The 19463-nt window shown below is 40.5% G+C and overlaps 1 protein-coding gene across 8 annotated transcripts in view; it reads left to right on the top strand.

The window, feature by feature from the left end:
- NCKAP1 (NCK associated protein 1) overlaps positions 1–19463 on the top strand; it is a 175174-nt gene that overhangs the window by 52059 nt on the left and 103652 nt on the right. For 4 of the 8 annotated variants that reach the window (XM_077448133.1, XM_077448135.1, XM_077448137.1 and 1 more), the window contains 5 exons: positions 5184–5270; positions 9600–9656; positions 12125–12267; positions 14898–14988; positions 17701–17838. In XM_077448133.1, the coding sequence (XP_077304259.1) occupies positions 5184–5270; positions 9600–9656; positions 12125–12267; positions 14898–14988; positions 17701–17838 (516 nt within the window). Of the gene's footprint in view, positions 1–5177; positions 5271–9599; positions 9657–12124; positions 12268–14897; positions 14989–17700; positions 17839–19463 lie in introns of all 8 variants that reach the window. The other 4 variants (XM_077448132.1, XM_077448134.1, XM_077448136.1 and 1 more) reach the window with 1 other exon arrangement.

The raw sequence follows: 19463 nt of genomic DNA, 5'->3' as shown, positions 1-19463 counted from the left end.
GACAGGACAGCTGACAAGAAAAAGGCTGTCCCTTCTAAAAGGAAACGACCGATCAAGAAGAATTTTCATGCTGTTCAGCAGCCCCACAAAATTAGGGATCAAGACCAGAACAGCTGGGTCTCCCAAAGGGGTAAGGGAAGAGGAGGAGTTCTCTTCAGATTCCCCTCCATTTTGAACCCTTGCAGGAAGCATCTAAGAGCTTAGTTCTTAAAACTTTTTTTTTTTTTCTGGTAGCCATCACCTCAGCAGTGAGCTTCGGGCCCTGGCAGTCACAGAACCCTTTTCTAAAGGTTTTTTCAGACCGGGTAATCCTTCAAACAGATCCAGTATTTCTACCTAAGGTTTCTTCAACTTTTCAACATTCACAGCAAATAGTCTTGCCAACTTTCTCCTCAGCGCCTGCCAATCCAGGAGAAGAAGCTTTCCACACACGGGATGTGAGGAGGTGCCTGCTACACTTTCTAACAGTCTCTCAGGTTCACATAAAGGGGAAAAGTGTTGAACAAAAGCACTCTGGGCAAGTGGCTTAATTGGGCAATCACGAAGGCCTACAAAACTAAGGGAAAAATACCCCCCACAGGTATTGCTGCTCATTTTACGAGATCAGCTGCAGTTTCCTGGGCCGAAAGGGCCAGTGTTACGCCTGAACAAATATGCAAGGCTGCCACATGGTCCAACTTCTCAACCTTTCTCTGACCATTATAGGTCGGACCTACTGTCCACCTCCGATCAACCCTACTGCAGGCAGTGGTCACAACCTAGGGTAAGTTTCTCGGTTATCCTCAACAAGGTTGTCCTGAAAGGCGATTTGAGAAACTTAGACTTAGCAGTGACGGTATTTCGACCGTTGCTTCCCTTCCTTTTCTCTTAGAAGTGGTTTAAGTATCTGCCATGGTTGGTTGGTGGTTTTCTCTGCTTTGGTTTCCAGTATGTCGGAGACCACACAATAAATGAGGTCATGGTGGAAGAGGAGGGATTTAAAGATGGCATGTTTCCTGGAAAAATAAGCAAAGCTGCACGCTTTCCAAGGTTGTCCTGAAAGGCTCTTAGCAATACCGTCACTAGTAAGTCTAAGTCTTTTTTTTTTTTGTCCTTGCATGTTCACTTTAAGGCTATGTTTCCACTAGTGCAACTCCAAGGTCGCCTGATTTAGAGTGTGAGGCACCTTTTCAAAGTCATTGCAACTTTAAAACTGTTGTAAATTGCTGCACATGGTGTTTTTTTTTCCTTACCTGTTCTTACCTACTAGCACATTATGTGAAACTTGCATGAAAATGAAACCTTCCAGCAATGCGATGTTATCGCTGGTGGCACAGCTTCCATCTTCACCTGTCTTGCTTCCGGGTTCACGGACTCCAGCTCTGTGACTGGCCATCCATAGACCTCACCCCCCCCCCCCCCCCCCGGTCATGGCAAGGGGCTCCGTTCCACGTTCCTTCAGGGCGCATGTACCAGTGATGTCACTGGCTGCATGTACAGTAAATATCTCCTAAACGGTGCACATTTAGGAGATATTTACACTACCTATAGGCAAGCCTATAATAAGGCTTACCTAATAGGTAAAAATTTAAAGAAGTAAGTTTACTTCCTTATTAAGTTGCATAGATTGGAACAGGTGCCACTGAAATCAATGGGCTGTGACTGTCCAAAGTCGCCTGACAAGTTGTACTAGTAGAAGCGGAGACTAAGATGACGTGACTACAGAGAAATGCACTGGTTTTGAAGCTTCCCACAGCAAGAAATTTGAACGGTTCACCCGTGCTGACTGGGGAATCCATCCTGCGGAGTTATTGTCTGCAGAAACCACCAAGAGATGACAGTGATTATCGCTAGCGGCTATAGTAACCGCTAGCGATAATCGTAAGGGAATCCAGCAGGCTGGTTGTACCCAATTTGATAAACTTTTGTACATTCAGCCTGCCTATTAACGTTTCAAATCTCTGCCGCTTCCTGTTGAACTGGCTAAGATTTGAACCGTGTGTGGCCTTACCCTTATGATTTAAGCTTGATCGTGTTTGCTTTATGGTAACAGAGTAATCATTTTTATAAAGATTGTCCAGGACATAAACAAAAGGACTCAAAGGGCATGTGCACAATGTTACATGAGGTTCACCCAGCCCAGCAGGGGATGCTGTGGAAAGGCAATATAGATCAACATTAAAATCTGCGTTTCTTGCACTGTGCACTCATCTGTCAGGGGCTCCTCTGCATAGTACTAAATACATAGGGGTTGATTTACTAAAGGCAAATCCACTTTGCACTACAAGTGCATTTGGAAGTGCAGTCACTTTAGATCTGAGGGGAACATCTGAAATGAGTGGAAGTTCTGCTGATTTTATCATCCAATTAGGTACAAGCAAAAATGCTGCTTTTTTTTTTTTTTTTTTTTTTCTTGCATGTCTCCCTCAGATCTAAAGCGACTTTACTTCCAAGTGCACTTGTAGTGCAAAGTAAATTTGCCTTTAGTAAATAAACCCCATAGTGTGTGGGAAACTCCAGGGAGAACATGGTGTACATTTATAAATGCTTGCTATTCCAATTCATGTGAGGTCTTCTAGGTGCTGTTATGTGCATTAATTCTTATTAAAAAAAAAAAAAAAAAAAAAAAAAAAAAATCTTTATCTGATAAGCTGACTTTCATTGCTGTTCTGTAAAAAAAAAAAAAAAAAAAGAAATCAAAACTGGCTATGCATTGTGATAGGAAGTTCCAGGGGAAGAAGAAAGACATGACTGATATATTTCAATGTATGTAGACTACGAGGCCGAAGTTTACTTTTCTAGATCATGAACGATGTGTCTGTATAAAATGTATGCATCACCAGTTCCAAAAAAGTTGGGGGTGCTGTGTGAAATATACATAAAATTAGAATGCAATGATTTGCAGATCTCCTCAACCCTATATTTTATTTGCAATAGAAAATGAAAAACATATCAAATGTTTCGAACTGAAAAAATTTATAATTAAAAGAAAAAAAAAAAAAAAAAGTTTCATAGCAAAATGTGTCAAAGTTGGGACCGGGCAACAAAAAGCTGTCAAAGTAAGTGGTACTAACGAGGAAGAGTTGGAAGAACGTTTTGCAACTAATTAGATTCATTGGCAACAGGTCAGTAACGTGATTGGGGATAAAAAGAGCATCTTGGAGTCGGTGTCTCAGAAGTAAAGATGGGCAGAGGTTCATCGGTCTGTGAAAAACTGTCTCTACAAATTGTCAAACCATTTCAGAGTAATGTTCTTCAACGTAAAATTGTAAGACTTTAAATTAGGCAGGCACCGATGCCACTTTTTTGACACCGAGTACAAGTACCGATACTTGACATCATGTACTCGCCGATACCTGATTTTGGTAATTTTTTGACCTAATTAAAAATAAAAAATAAAAAAATAAATGAAAAATTACACATTTTCGACATATGAGGAATTGAAACTCAGTCAAAAGACATTATGAAAGAAAACATGTTTATTTGCTGTTCACAAAGCTGTTAAAGCGCAAGTTGCACAGAAAATGTTATATAAAAAATGTCAATGATGTACATTGCAAGTTCACAATGTTTAGGCATGAGGAGCAGCAGGAACAAGGTAAGATTCTTATGCAAAGAAGTCATATCTGAACATGATCCAGAAACTCTGTGGCCTTTGCTGGGCCAAAGCTAATTTAAAATGGTCTATTGCAAAGTGGAAAGCTGTTCTGTTGAGATATGAATCAATATTTGAAATTATTTTTTGCCAACCATAGGAGCCGCATCCTGCGTCTCTGATGGTGCGGGGGTTCGGTAGTGCGTATGGAATGGGTTGCTGGAAAATCTGAAAAGGCACTATAAATCCAAATTTTAGAGCAGCATATGTTCCCATCTAGACATTTGTGTGTGTTGTAGTTTTTTTTTTTTTTTTTTTTTTTTTTTTTTTGGGGAATGCCTTGCATATGTCAGCAGGAAAATGCTAAACTGCATACTTGAATCTATGACATCAGCATGGCTTCATAGTAGATTCCAGGTGCTTATCTGGCCTGCTTGTAGTCCAGACCTTTCACCAATTGACAATATTAGAAAATATTTGGTGCATCTTGATGCTTAAAATACGACAAAGGTTCAGGACTGTTGAGCAGTTAGAATCCTATATCAAGCAGGGCCCTGTCCCAACTTTTTTGAGACATGTTAATGCCCTCAATTTCCAAAATGACATTTTGTTTTTCGTAAAACTGTATATTTTCTTATGTTAAACATGTGATATGTTTTCTATTGTGAATAAAATATGGGTTTGAGATTTACAAATCATTGTATTTGGTTTCTATGTAGATTTGCACAGCGTCCCAACTTTTTTGGAATCGTGGTTGTATTTCAGTACTTGGTAGATGCCAGTTTCATTCATTCGTGTTCAGCAAAAGCTGAAAAAGTCTAATACTCTCCCTTTGACTATGTTAGGAAGATAAGCCAGCAATGGTTACCTGTTGGCTTTTTCCTTGTGCTCAATTAGTAGTTTCAGGTAGACATATACGGAAATGTGTATAATAAAGTATGTTTGGCATGCTGGAATTTTAATCTAACCTGACTTTACGGAATCTGCTTCTGGTGAAAACATGACATAAAATTCAGTTCAGCTTTCATAAAATGATCTCCTTGCTTTGCTTACGTGTGCATCATTGTGTCCATACTACCCCTTGACTATATCTTAACGTTCTAATATCTTTCTAATATCTTTCTTCGCCTTGCTCATTACTCTTGTGTGTCTAACAAGTGTTTTTGCTTATTTTCTTTTTGTTGCATTTTTTTTTTTTTGTATTGTGACTTTATCTAGATCGTTTTTACTGTATTTTATGTTTTGTATCTACATTTTATTTTGCATGCGTGACGTGGCTTTGCCCGGATATTCTGTTTGGTAAGTTCAGAATTTTAAGTGTCCTTTGCTTCTACACCTAAGACTGTTGTCTTGCTTTCTCTCTTGTAACATCTTCAATGTCCCTTTTTGTGGACTGCTTTATCTCTCATTTCTGCTTTTAACACATTGCCTTTATAGTTTATAAGTGTGGCATATTTGTGTATTATTTGCTAGTAGGCAGGTAAGTACACTCATGAGTTGAGGGCACACGTAAACTTAAAATCACTGAAATGCCAGGAGTGTTTTTCTTTGTGGATGGTTTATTATGTTCAATTGTCTAAGATTGTGTCTAAACTCTTCACAGCAACAGCTTGCACAACTCCAAAAAGAGAAGTCTGAGATCCTGAAAAATTTGGCACTTTACTACTTCACATTTGTGGATGTTATGGAATTTAAGGTGAGCATTCTATTTAGTTTTTCTTTCCTACATTGACTGTGGCTCTAAGTTGTCCTTACAGTGAAGGGTGCTATTAATGTTATGGCATACGGTGCGAATAAGTTTTGGACAAATGTACGCTTACCAACCTTGTGGCATCAGTTTGGACAAGGCCAAGTTTGTTTCCCTGTGCCCCTGTACAAAAGGCCAGATGTATTAAGACTTTGTTCAACAAGTATTTTGTGGAGGAACTTTAGTTATCTGTACTGAAATCTTAGCCTGACTTGAACAACTCATTAAAGTGTGGATGGCAGAGGTTCACAAATTTTGGTCCATATAGTGTATAACAATGGTCAGAGAAGCGCCACAATTTCTGAATGGAGGGGCCAAGAAACAAGTAGCATCTACAACATGGGGTGCGCAAGCTGTGGCTCTCCAACTGTTGCGTAACTACAATTCCCATCATGCCCTGTCTTTTGGGAGTTGTGCTCTTAACGGTCAGCCTTACAATGCCTCGTGGGACTTGTAGTTCTGCAACAGCTGGAGGGCCACAGGTTGCGCAACCAATGATCTACGGTGTCCAATACAAAGAAAGTACATACAAAGGTATACCGCTAGCTCAGTACTTCTATGTGACCAATGTCAAAGGTAAATTGCAAGCCAATGGAGTAGTGGGATGGGATGCAAAAAGTCCAATCAAATTCCTGCAACTCCTTTAAAAGACTAGCGATGAGATAGGTCTCTTGACTTTAACAGAAAAAGAAGGGAGCTGAAATTAGTCAAACTGAATGTAACATCATTCATTGAACAGAAGCACACTTACAGTACATCTGGGAAAGATTGGCATGCAGGGAACACCATAGACAGCAGAAAGGGCACAGCTGGATGGAACAGTATCACAAGGAGGAGCAGATGGTAAGGCTAACAGCGGCCGCTCAAATGTCAGAATTGGCTGGCAGAGTAGCTGGGTGCACAGGAAAAACTAAACTGTCAAAGCGAAGCAGTGATGTTTGGGGGGTGGGTGGGACCAGGGCACCTTTTAACCGCTAGCCAATGGGATGGGTACAGGGAGGAACACTATGTTTCTCGGGCTCAGCCCCCTTTCTCAAGCCTTATGCCTCATGCACACTGGACTTTAAAATAACGTTATAAAACCGCCAGTAGCTTTGCAGTGAGTTTCTCAATGTTTTTTTATTAGCGGTTTTCCACGTTAGTGTTTTTAACATTTTAGATCCATTGAAAAAAAAACTAAAAACGCTGGTGAACCATGTTTTTGAGCGTTTATCATGGGTTTTTGGACGTTGGCGCATTTTTACAGCTGAAAAACTCCAATGTGAACAAGGGCTTAATTGCAATATATTACATATTTGTTGTTTTTGGTTTTGAAACACTTAAAAGAACTGGGCCTTTCGGTAGAGTTTGTCCTTTAATCCCTTACTATACTTGGTCAAACCCACCTGGATACATGCTTTCATAGTTACATAGTTAGTCAGGCTGAAAAAAGACACAAGTCCATCCAGTTCAACCACAAAAAAAAAAAAAAAAAAAAAAAAAAAAAAATATATATATATATATATATATATATATATATATATATATATATATATATATATATATATATATATATATATATATATATATATATATATATATATATATATATATATATATATATATAAAATCCAGGGGAAGGCAAAAAAAAAAACCCCAGCAGAGCATGATCCAATTTGCTAAAGCAGGGGAAAAAATTCCTATCGGATTTTCCCCGGATCAACTTTCCCTATATATGTCAGTACCCAGTTTATATTATGTACACTTAGGAAATGATCCAGGCCTTTCTTAAAGCAATCCACTGAGCTGGCCATAACCACCTCTGCAGGGAGTCTATTCCACATTTTCACAGCTCTTACTGTGAAGAAACCTTTCCGTATTTGGAGATGAAATCTCTTTTCCTCTAGACGTAAAGAGTGCCCCCTTATCCTCTTTCTTTCCTCTCTATTCCAGAGATCTTCAATGTGCTCTGCCTGGCATCGTACAGACTTTCCTCTGAAATTGTCCCTGTTGAGTCCTCTTCTTAGTGCTCATGCATGCTCTGGCTCTTGAAACCCTATAGCAAGGCTATACTCTGCTGCCAGGGGCTGCCAGCTTTATGGCTCTCTCATAGGATTAAGTGGGGCCACTGTGTAAAGTAACCTGGTGTGCTGCACTCAAAGGTGGGTTAAAGTGGTTGTAAACCCTTACATAGACCTAGTGAAGTGCCTGACCTCGGGTGATACACAGATGAAACCAATCTTCCTACATGAGTTATATCCGTTCTATCTAAAGCTATCTTTGCACTACATCTGTTCAATTTGCAGAATTTACACAGGATTTCTCAACTTTGAAAAGCGGAGAGCTGAAGTTACATGAATGAGGAGAGCTCTGAGAGCTGATTGGAGGGAAGAGATGTACCCTCCGTGCAGCACACCGCAACATAGCTGAGGCTGTCAATCACAAGCTGTGCCCTCCTCGTCACCATTTTTCTCTTGGTGTCAGGAAAACTCATCAGAAGTGATTCATGCAGAGAGAAATTACACTTGGTACTCTGGATTGAGACAAGTACACACTATAGAGGGATATTATTTGTTCAGATTTCATGTCTGGGGTTTACAACCACTTTAATTAAAGCATAACTTTTACTTAGTTGTCCTTTTCAAGCAGAAGTAAACTTTAATGGTGGATCCAGGCACTTGTCACAGCTGCATTCCCCCTCCCCCCCACTGTTTATTCTTCTTGGCCTTGCAGCAATCATCTTTGGCCAGTTGGTGGGCAATCATGTTGTAATTCCTGCACACATGCACAGAAGATCATCCTAGGGCATCTAGCTTATTCCTAGCATTAGAATTTGACAGGGGTACTTTTAAAGAGGATTTTCACCATAGAGAGAAAAAGTGAAGTTGTAGCTGCATTTGAAAATGGGCAAAGTCCCTGGAAACGCACCATACACACCCTCTGTCCCAACATCCACCAGGCATTTTGACAGCTGTCCTTGTGTGCAACTTGGAACGCTGTTTTTTTATCCACACTTTGAGCTATCTCCCTGATATCCTTGGTCTGTTTGCTCAGTGATGCCTATAGCCTCACACTGATCACAGCTGCTTAGTCTCAGGTGTTCCCTATCCATGCTGACTTCAATGTAAGTGTGCTGCTTATTTTAATAAAGTGTTTTTTTTTATTTGATACAGGCCTCAGTGCCCTGCTGTTTTCTTCCACAAATACTGAAGCTGCTGACTTTTTTAATAAAAGAATGCCTATCTGTCCAGGAAACCAACACTGTCCACACCCGGGCCAATTCTCACTCTTTGCGGCTGCACTTTGTGCCCAGTAGAGTGGGGGCTGAACTTATCCTTGGATCACGTAGGCCAGTGATGGCGAATCTTGGCACCCCAGATGTTTTTTGGAACTGCATTTCCCATGATGCTCGTGCACTCTGCAGTGTAGTGGAGCATCATGGGAAATGGCAGACCTTGGCACCCCAAATGTTTTGGAACTACATTTCCCGTGATGATCCACTGCACGAGCATCGTGGGTAAACGCAGTTCCAAAAAACATCTGGGGTGCTAAGGTCGCCATCACTGACCTAGGTGATCTGAGCAGAAATGGGAACAGGTACGGATCAAAAATCATGTTCCCAATGTGATAGAAAGGGAAGGAGGGCATAAAACTGATCTTTTTCCCTTTTGGGTGACGTTTAAGCTATCGGTGATTCTCCTTGTCTGTGATTCGGAGCAATCAACATCGGCACAATCTGCACTAAATTAAAGAGTTGTAAAGGTAAGCCTGTCCCTGTTTAGGTGGTTGGGGTATGATGATGATGATGATGATTTCTCATTACTGATGCTCTGTCCATAGATCATAAGGTATTTATCATTTTTCTGCAGATCCACGGTTGCCCTGGTTGTAGAAATGATTTGTAATTTAAAAAAGCTGATTGCTTTACAGGTGATCAGACACCAGTGATGTGTTTATAGAGGGGGATTTTGGTATCGGTACCACCCTGTGCTCGTGATATTTTAGGTTGCCTCTCGAAACCTTCACAAAATCCATCACGATAAGCTCCACATGATTAATAGTTTTTTATATAGCTTGCCCAAATCTGTGAAAGGCTTCTATTACGGTGTCAGCACTATTCTGAAACAAAATACGGTTTGCCAATCATTCAACTCATGCGTTTTGAACATACAGTTCTGCTGAGAAGCTTTTTGTTTGTCTCTGACTGGGAGGCCTTTGTTTTCTGCGGGGTGGCTTTCCTTTGTAACACTGAATGCTTTAGATTTCTAACTATTGATTGTATATGCGTTCTATTTGCAGGATCATGTATGTGAGCTGCTTAACACTATTGATGTTTGTCAAGTTTTCTTTGATATTGTAAGTATATACAACTGACATTTTTATTTCCCTTTTTAAGAAAAAAATGAACTGCTAATTTTTAGTGTATTTTGTCATTGGTAAAATCTTAATATCAAACTGCATATTTTCCTTGGTGAGTCCGCCACGGTTAATTGCTGTGTAATGATGAAACATTTAGCTAGGGAAAATGTTAGAGTAACATGACTCAAGCTTTGAGATTGATCAGTAAGGCGGCAGGGCTCCCAAGGTTTTTGTAGAATGGAAGTGAACTATAAAACACACAGGAGCTCCATGTCATTTGTGACATGCATGTGAGCAGAGCATTCCTCCTCCTCCTCCCCCCCCCCCCCCTTTTTTTATTCTTTTTTTCTTTTTTCTTACCACTTTTCGGTCATATTGCAGACATTTTTGCAGACTTTTTGTGCATTTATCAGGTTTTTTTTTTTTTTTTTTTTTTTTTTTTTCTGTGCTGGGCAAGGGGAGGAGATCAGTTCTTCATGTGTAAAACATGCATTAAAACGCATGTGTAGCAAATTTTAGAGATGCTCTCATCGAATTCCATGGGATCAAAAATGCCTAAACATGCTCAAATGGGAAAAAAATCTGTGTAGTTTTTGAGCAGAGGGTGACTCCGTTACAAATGTGTGATCGGGACCAAATTTAGAAAAAGGGGATTCTGCATTGTCATGCTTAGGGAAACGAGCAGAGGAATGCTTGGGTTCTTTTTTTTAAATGGGGACTAAGAGAAAGAAGTGTTTTTCAAAAATCTGTTGTGGGTAGAACAGTTATTTAGTGTGTACCTACCATGTAGCTTTGGAAGTTCACTAACTACTAGTGATGTGCCGATTTTATAGGGTTTTCAGCATGGCAGCGATAATGTCTGCCGAAAATGCCCGCAATTTTATCGTGCTTGTGGTGTTTTTTTCATAGTTCATGTGGCTCAAAAAAACGCAACATGGGTGCATTTTTTGATGTGTTCTCGTTGCGTTTTCAATATGGAGGTGCATGTTTGGTTAGTTTTATTTTTAACTGACCAAATAAGCACCAACAATGCAGGATTTTTAACATCGCTTCAAAAGGTGCCAATGATGACTGACAATTAATACTTATTTATTTATATGTGTATATATATATATATATATATATAATGTATATGTGTGTGTGTGTGTGTGTGTGTGTGTGTGTGTGTGTATGTATGTATGTATATATATATATATATATGTGTATGTATGTATGTGTATATATATATATATATATATATATATATATATATATATATAATGTGTATATATATATCTCAGTTTCGGCCAAGTGCATCCAGATTTTTCGGTTTCGACACCAGAATTTTCATTTCGGTGCACCGATACTAACTATAACTTAATTACTGTCTGCTTAAAGAGTGAGCGGTCACTTCGCCCTCTTGCGGAAATTACTGCTTGTACTCTCCTTGCGTTGTTTAAAAAACATACAGGCTCCCCTTTTTTGGGTTTGGTTTGGTGTTTTTATCTCTGGGTATTGTAAACTCATTCGCTGACCTGGAACAAGCATGCAGATGGTCTAAGTCAGAACTTCCATTTTTATATACTCTTCTTTTTTTATTTTCTTTTATTTTTTTAATGGATCCATGCCTTAGAGAGTATTGATTCTTTGAACTGGCATGACTGGTAGACAACTAACGCTTTCAGGAGGGGGTCAACAATGGCAGCCTCTTTATTCTCCTAGTATCCTTTTCCATTTATATTGTAGTATTCCTTCCTGCACTGGACCATGACACAACAGTCAAAGGAGGCCTGTAGGATTCGAACATGAGCAAACATTTGCCTGACTTTTTTACTTTTGCTCTACAGTTGGCGTATGATGCCTATACTTAAAGTGGGGTACCCCCTAAAAAAAAAAAATTAAAAGTCAGCAGCTACAAATACTGCAGCTGCTGGCTTTTAATAATCGGACACTTACCTGTCCCGGGTTCCAGCGATGCGGGGGAACGAAGCCCCCCCCTCGCTCCCCGCTCCGCTCGCGGCGCCGTCATGCATACTTTGGGCACCCGGCTGTGGCTTCACAGCCGGGCACCCACTGCGCATGCGCGAGCGGCGCAGGGCGCCGTGATACGCCGTACAGTCACCTGGGACACGTGACAGGTCCCAGGTGAATGTGCGGCGCGAGGGGAAGTGATGTCACCAGCCCGGGCAATGAAGAAGGCAGACTACGAGGGACCCCCTAGCAACCGGTATTTAGAGGTGAGTAAAAATTTTTTTTTTTGCCAATTATTTTTTTTTGTTTTTTTTTAAGAATTTTAAGTAGTTTTATTTTTTGGGGGGCAACTCCACTTTAATTTGTGTGTCTAGCTGTATTGAAATAGTAAGATTAGATACTTTTTTACATAAAGTAAACATTCTCCCTTTACTACTTTTCCTAATTTTTACAGTTTTTCAGTGTTTGTATTTTGTGTTTTGTGCAAAAGGTTAACAATTGTGTTATTTCTGCAGACTGTCAATTTTGATTTAACGAAGAACTACTTAGACCTGATAGTAACTTACACTACGCTCATGATCATGCTTTCTCGCATTGAAGAGCGGAAAGCAATTATAGGACTATACAACTACTCACATGAAATGACTCATGGTGCCAGGTAAATACTTTGTTCAATAAAATGTAACTTGTTTCGTGTTCTGTTAATTTTCTATTTTCTGTCAGTAGAAAATTTCAAAATCGTGTACCACCTCCAACAAAAGTGTCATTACTGAAAGGAGCAGCGGAGGAGGCCTTAAAGTGGAATTTCCCCTTTTGGGTGGAGCTCCGCTTTAAGCTGGTGGTTGTGACCGCTGACACCCAGGTTTCCTGTTTTGAGTAGCTCCTTTCTTATGCCACGTGCTATAGAGCCACCTTTGCATACCGGGACTAGTTGTTTCTAACAACACATTGTACATTAATAAACACACAGCCCCATTGCCAAGGATGGCAAGGCACTCTTATGCTGCTACCCATTTTAATTTCCTTTCTCCAGATTAACCGACTGGCTTAAGACTGCACTGTTAACTCTTTCCTATTGGCCCCAGAAGTTTAGGGAAGTGGCACTGAGGGGTCGGGAACTGGCAGCATTGAAAATTGTAAACTGCAAGTGCTGTAGTTAATATTTTAACAAATAGTTTACAGGGAATGTTTATTTTATTGTGCTCAATGTGTTAAACTAAAAAACTTTTAAGGGTTTTATACCACTTTAACAAAATGTTCATGCTTGGGTATTTTTTATTTTCACCTGAGCAGTTAATGCCAGAGACTGGTGTATCACATTCCTGTGCAGTGCTGCAAAGTAAAATGGTGAGCTAAATCTTTTCAGCACTTCCATCAATCAGCCAGCAGGTGGACAAAGAAGAGGGCGAGAGGGCAGGAGTGCATTTCCTTAGGTGCATTGAATGCTGGTACTTGTAGAGCACAGGAGAGTACTTTCTGTGTACTCCTTCCTCCACAGGAGCTTCAATGGTCACTTCAAGAATAAGTGCACCTTATTCTCTTTGTTGACCTAAACAATCCCACCTTCCCCTCCTCAGATGTATACCTATCATGAACCCACACCTGTGGCCTCCTATGTTGACATCTAGCGCTGCAAGTCTTCTCCTACCTGTGCTGCAGAGCCCCATAGAAGTCTTAAAGCGGTTTTGTACAGAAAATTGCAAGTTCATCTTATTCAAATGGCTTTGGAACATAGATGCAGTTATGACCATTGAAATAAAATAATATGCAGTATTTACCTTTTATTTTTAATGTTTATGCCGACTTCCGGGCTCTCCTCCCGTGGGAGTAGGCGTGTTTATCGGCTTCGCAATGGTCCCTGGGAACTTTTTTAGCTATTTCACAGGAATCCATGGGGGACACAGTCAAGCCGAAATTGCCATTTTGAAAGTGGTCAGGCAGCTCTATCAGCCATTATCACTATAGCACATGAGGCAAAAGGAAGGAAAACAAAGAGGACACTCAATGAGCATGTGCGAGATGGAGCGGTGGATGCTGGGAGCCCAGTGTCATCGCATCCAGGAAGTAAATGCCTGTGGGCTTCAAACGCCCACAGTGAAAATGGAAACCGCCGGACTGCTTTTTTAAAAGTTTTCCTTAGCAATGAAATCGTCACGCCGGGGGGGTTAAAAAGACGCCGATCGTGGCTGCAAAGACACCGTAGGAATCGCCCAACAGTGACACAGGTAAAAAAAAAAAAAAAACGGCAGTGGAATCCCGCTTTAAGGGTTTGTCTCCAGTCGGAAACCAAGAACCTGAAAAATTGGGGCCTCTAATGCACATGAACAGCCAGGAGGAGAGGCCATACACTGCTGGATGTTAAAATAATCTATTCACTTAAAGTTCTCTTATATTATAATTTATAATGTAGTTGGCCTCCACTTTGGTTGATTTTAGAAATCGAGCTGGGTTAAGAGATATAGATATATATTATATAATATATATATATATATATATATATATATATATATATATATATATATATATATATATATATATATATATATATATATATATAATCTATATTACATACACACACTTATATTTTGTAAATTTATTTTGTGATTTTAATAAGTGTACTAAACAAAGGCACAGTTGCCCTTTTAAGGTGACTGAAATTAACTAAAAGAATACCTCTGATACAATGTATTGATGCACAGAATTCCAGCCCCCCAGGAATGCTTATCAAAGGTTTCTCTATTTATATAGACCATTGGTCTCCAAACTGGCCCAAAGGACCAAATTCGGCCCTTTGCTTGCTTTTATCTGGTCCTTGGTGTATTGTTCCTCACACGGATGGGGCGGCACCCTTCCTCACACGGACGCCAGCGATGGGGCGGCACCCTTCCTCACACGGACGCCAGCGATGGGGCGGCACCCTTCCTCACACGGACGCCAGCGATGGGGCGGCACCCTTCCTCACACGGACGCCAGCGATGGGGCGGCACCCTTCCTCACACGGACGCCAGCGATGGGGCGGCACCCTTCCTCACACGGACGCCAGCGATGGGGCGGCACCCTTCCTCCCACGGACCACAGTCCGGCCCCACTAAAGCCAGAAGGACTGTAAACTGGCCCTTTTGTTTAGAAAGTTTGGAAACCTCTGGTATAGACAGTTGTGTATGATCCTAAATTGGCTATCAAGCTTGTCTTTTTGTTTAAAAGTTGCCCGAGTTGGTCAGTGATATTCGATAGGATGACTTCTAAAGTCATAAATTGTGACCCTTGATGGAACTTTCTCATTACCAGTGATCGGGAGTATCCTCGGCTTGGACAGATGATTGTAGACTATGAAAATCCTTTAAAAAAGATGATGGAAGAATTTGTACCCCATAGTAAGGTAATGCCACTGTTTTTCTTTAATAACACATATTACTTTCTGTCTATATCGGAAGTATGAGCGATGCTGTGCAGTAGGGAGGACACGGCAAAGGGCTATACAGATGGTGCTTTTTTTCCAATTATGAGGAGCTGCTTTTGGAAGCTATAGCAGAAAAACTGCCATTCTTTTTATAGCATTGCTCAGTTGCAGGAGGGGAGGGAATACTGCACCTAAATATAGTCAGTTATCCAATTTGCATACATCGATTTTCAGACATTTTGGCTTTCTCTTTTTCAAGTTTTTGAAGCAATGGTCTCATATGATTTAGGATTTAACAAGAAATTGTCTATTACTGCCATTAAAGGGAAACTAATACAGTGGGTTACTCTTATTTTGGTTTTTAAAGTGTTTTTTTTTTTTTCCCACTTCAGCCCTGACCAGAGAACTTTTTACAATTTGGCACTACATCACTTTAACTGACAATTGTGTGGTCATGCAATGCTGTACCCAAAAAAAAAAATTGCATCCCCCCCACAAATAGAGATTTCGTTTATATTTGATCACCTCTGCTGTTTTTATTTTTTGCGCTATAAACAAAAATAGACCAACAATTTTGTAAAAACAAAACAATATTTTTTACTTTTTGCTATAATATCCCCCAAAATGAAAAAAGAAGTCTTCATCAGTTTAAGCCAATATATATTCTGCTACGTATTTTTGGTTAAAAAAAATCGCAGTAAGCGTATATTGATTGGTTTGCGCAAAAGTTATACCGTCCACAAACTATGGGAAAGATTTATGGCAGTTTTATTTTATTTTTTTACTAGCGATTGGTGGTGACCTGTGTTTTTTAGCGGTATTGCAACAGACGGATCGTTCACTTTTCACACATTTTTGGGATAATTGACATTTATACAGCGATCAGTGCTATAAATATGCACTAATTACTGTGTAAATGTCACTGGTGGGAAAAAGGTTAACACTAGGGGGGCGATCAAGGGATTAAAAGTGTGTTCCCTAGATGCGTTCTGACTGGGGGAGGAGACGCCTCGCTCCTACTTAATAGGAACAAACGGTATGTCTCCTCTCCCCTGACAGAACAGGGATTTGTGTGTTTACACACGCAAATACCCCTGCTGGCTCTGGTGCACGCGTTCGCACCCCTCGGCCACGCGCATCGTGTACCTCCCCATGCAGCGGATGGGCGCCCCTTCTGGCGGCTCTTAAAGGGACAGGGTTTCAGACAGCAGCCGGTCGGGAGCCGATTAAAAAAAGGTTTCCCTGAGCATTACGGTTTAGTTGGAGATTGCAAGGCAGTAATCTTCTCCTTTCAAGGAGGTTGCCTCTCATTCAGAGGGAAACCTTCCGAAATAAAGGATCAGTTAATAGCTAATAGCTGGAGCCAGCTGTCATTAAGGCAGCTGGGGGGATCCTGATAATAAGGTCGGGATTCTTCCAGAGCCTGGAGCAGCTCTGACATCAACTGACAGTGAGCTATAGCCCACTGTCTGCTGATTTTGCGTGACAGGAGAGAAAAAGTAAGTGCACTCATGTGACCCAGAAGAATAAAAAGCTTTGGCCATACTTTTAACTTTACATCATTTATGTTAAGTGGACTCATTTTTATTTTTTGTTTTTTATTTTTTGTTTTTTATTTTTGTTTGTTTTAGCCATTGCTAATTGAGTAAGAAAACAATATCCCCATTAAGGCTCTGTTAATGCCGCAATTGTATTTATAATTATTTTTTATTTTTTTGTCTTTTTATTGTTACTTTTAATTGAACCTGTAATTTTAATAATGGTATTTTGTGGCTATCTGTGTTGCAGTAACTGCAAAGTAGCTGATAGCAATAGTTGGTGTTATTAAACCCACAACAGTAAAATCAATCTGTATATGCAATAAAGCATGCTTGTTATACTCGCTGTAGAATCTAAGGGGTTCCACTGCTCCCAATCTATCTCCTGATCACACAGAGCCACTTTGCACATGCTCAGTTTGGTGTGTATTGCTAGATAGGTGTTTTTTTTATTTTTATTTTTTATTCTTCTTCTTCTTTTCTTCTTGGGAGGGTGCATGTGATCAGCACAGGGCCAATCGATCACTGTCCAGTCAGGGGTCCTGCAGCCTCATAGAACAGTCAGAGTAGAATGAAAAGGCACTGATTTAAGTCACAAGACTGCTATGTACTGCTGATGAGAAAGGGTATTTAGCAGTTTATATTTACTAAATTAATTGCATTTCCATGTACTGTGGGAAACCAGATAATGAATGCAGGGTCCTGGGTTTAGTAACACTTTAATTATTCCAGAAACCAACTGTGCCTTGTAGTTCTCTTGCAGCTGTTGGCCTGTAAATTGCACCAGCCTGGTTTTAGAGAGACAAATTTCCATATTTGAGGATTGTGAGTGTTTTCTGTTGGCTGTCTTTGTCAGTGGGAATCACTACCGGCTCCTTTCCTCATCCTCTCAGCAGATGCATGTTATCTCCATTTCCTCAGAGATGTGCTTCAGTCTCTTGAATAGCCCAAATTATTGGAGGATAAAATTATTTCTGAGCTATGTTGCAATCAGCAGTGCAGCTTGGTACATTATTTAACAGCTATGCAAAGGCATCATCCATATTCCACTGTTAGGCCGGACAGTATTTGCTTTCCATCTCATTGCTTTATGAATATTATGTTAATCTGATTCTGAGATTAATCACTACATTTTATTTTACTCTTACTTTAGTCTTTGTCAGATGCCCTCATTTCACTTCAGATGGTTTATCCCAGAAGAAACCTTTCAGCAGAACAGTGGAGGAATGCCCAGCTTCTTAGCCTCATCAGTGCACCGAGTACAATGCTGAACCCTGCTCAGTCAGATACGGTAGGCCTGTTACAGATACATCTTTTATCCATTGCAAAAGCATGTGTAGCTTTGTTATAGTATTAGCATGTGAAAATCACATGAAACTATTCCAAAACCTAAGGTGTGTGTGTGTATAAAGGGGAAAACAACCATCTCATTTGTACAGTACAGGACACAGGCTGGATATTCATAGACCTTCATGCTACCTTCAGGTGATTGCACAGTAGCAAAAGTTTTGCTGGGCATGCCCCTTAGGCATCCTTCTATAACCCCACCCTCCTCCATGAGTCTTCAGTTTTTTGCTAGTGTCCTTATGTGATAGACCTCTTTTCCTCCATGGAGACGTCATCTATGCTTAACTAATTTTCTTTATTATTATTCTTTAACCAAATCTTCATTCCCATCTACTATAATAATTGAATCAGTGTATCCAGATTGGTGTAACATCGGTAGCACCTTGGGAACCTTACTTGGACCCCACAGTGTGGGGGTGGCTTATAATGATGCATCAAGCACTGGATCCAGCTTTGGTGCTTACCCTGGCACTGAGTGTAGTTTTTATATGGGGTTTTTACTCCAAGAATTTGTGCTGAGCTATATCCAGTGGAAGAAAAATTCACAGAAAAATTAGACTTCCTGATGTAGACCTTGCTGTCTTAAAGTTGTATTCCAGAAATTCAGCTGCTTTGTAAAAAGTGAAGTCGTGCTGAGTTAAGTTCAAGGAGCTGCTTATCTCTGATTTACCTCTGACCGGTTTATTTTTCTCCTCTCAGATCCAGGAGTGTTTCCCTGGCAGAGCAACACACAGAGCAGCTATGCTTGCCTCTCCCCTCAGCTAACCATTCACAGAAGCCTTTGTATTTTGTAAATGTGTTCCCTTTATACAAAGGCTTCTGTGATTTTGGCAGGAAGAGGAGAGGGGTGGGCATAGCAGCTGCAGTGATTCTCCTGTTCAAAAAAAAAGCAAAGGAAGAGGCGCCTCTGGGTGTAGAGATAACATACACTTTAATTATAAAAACGTATTTAATACAGGCAACTCACATTTTGGATGTGATTTATGAGCATTCAGTCACTTTAAAAGCCGAGTATGGATATGGTCATCTGATAGTCCGTCAAGCTGAGGCACTGTAGTCGCTAGTGGCCATGAAGTAGCACCGACGCCGGCCGTGGAGCGCAGTTCAAAGCAGAATGAAGTCTGGAGCACAGGCAGAGAGAGATGGCGTCATGAGGTGGGTGCGACCGGTTTCGGCCCACCTCATGACATCCTCTCTCTCTCTCTGCCTGCGCTCAAGACTTCATTCCGCTTTGAACTGCGCTCCACGACCGGCGTCTGTGCTACTTCCTGACCACTAGCGACTACAGCGCCTCAGCTTGATGGACTATCAGATGACCACATCCATATTCAGCTTTTAAAGTGACTGCTCATAAATCACATCCAAAATGTGAGTTGCCTGTATTAAATAAGTTTTTATAATTAAAGTGTGTGATCTCTACACCCAGAGGCGCCTCTTCCTTTGCTTTTTTTTTTCACAGACTTCGGAACATGGTTTCTGTCCTTCACTGATGGCAGCCCTGGATATGGAGCTCCTGTTTTTAAATGCTTTCCTTTGTTCTGTTGCACAGCATCTTTTTTATTTATAATC

Source organism: Lithobates pipiens, unplaced genomic scaffold, assembly GCF_037356315.1.
Source record: "Lithobates pipiens isolate NorthernLeopardFrog02 unplaced genomic scaffold, aLitPip1_a1.2 Scaffold_22, whole genome shotgun sequence".
In the NCBI taxonomy this organism is placed as follows: Eukaryota; Metazoa; Chordata; class Amphibia; order Anura; family Ranidae; genus Lithobates; species Lithobates pipiens.
Note: the sequence above shows the minus strand (reverse complement) of the source record. Positions and strands in the feature narration are given on the sequence as shown.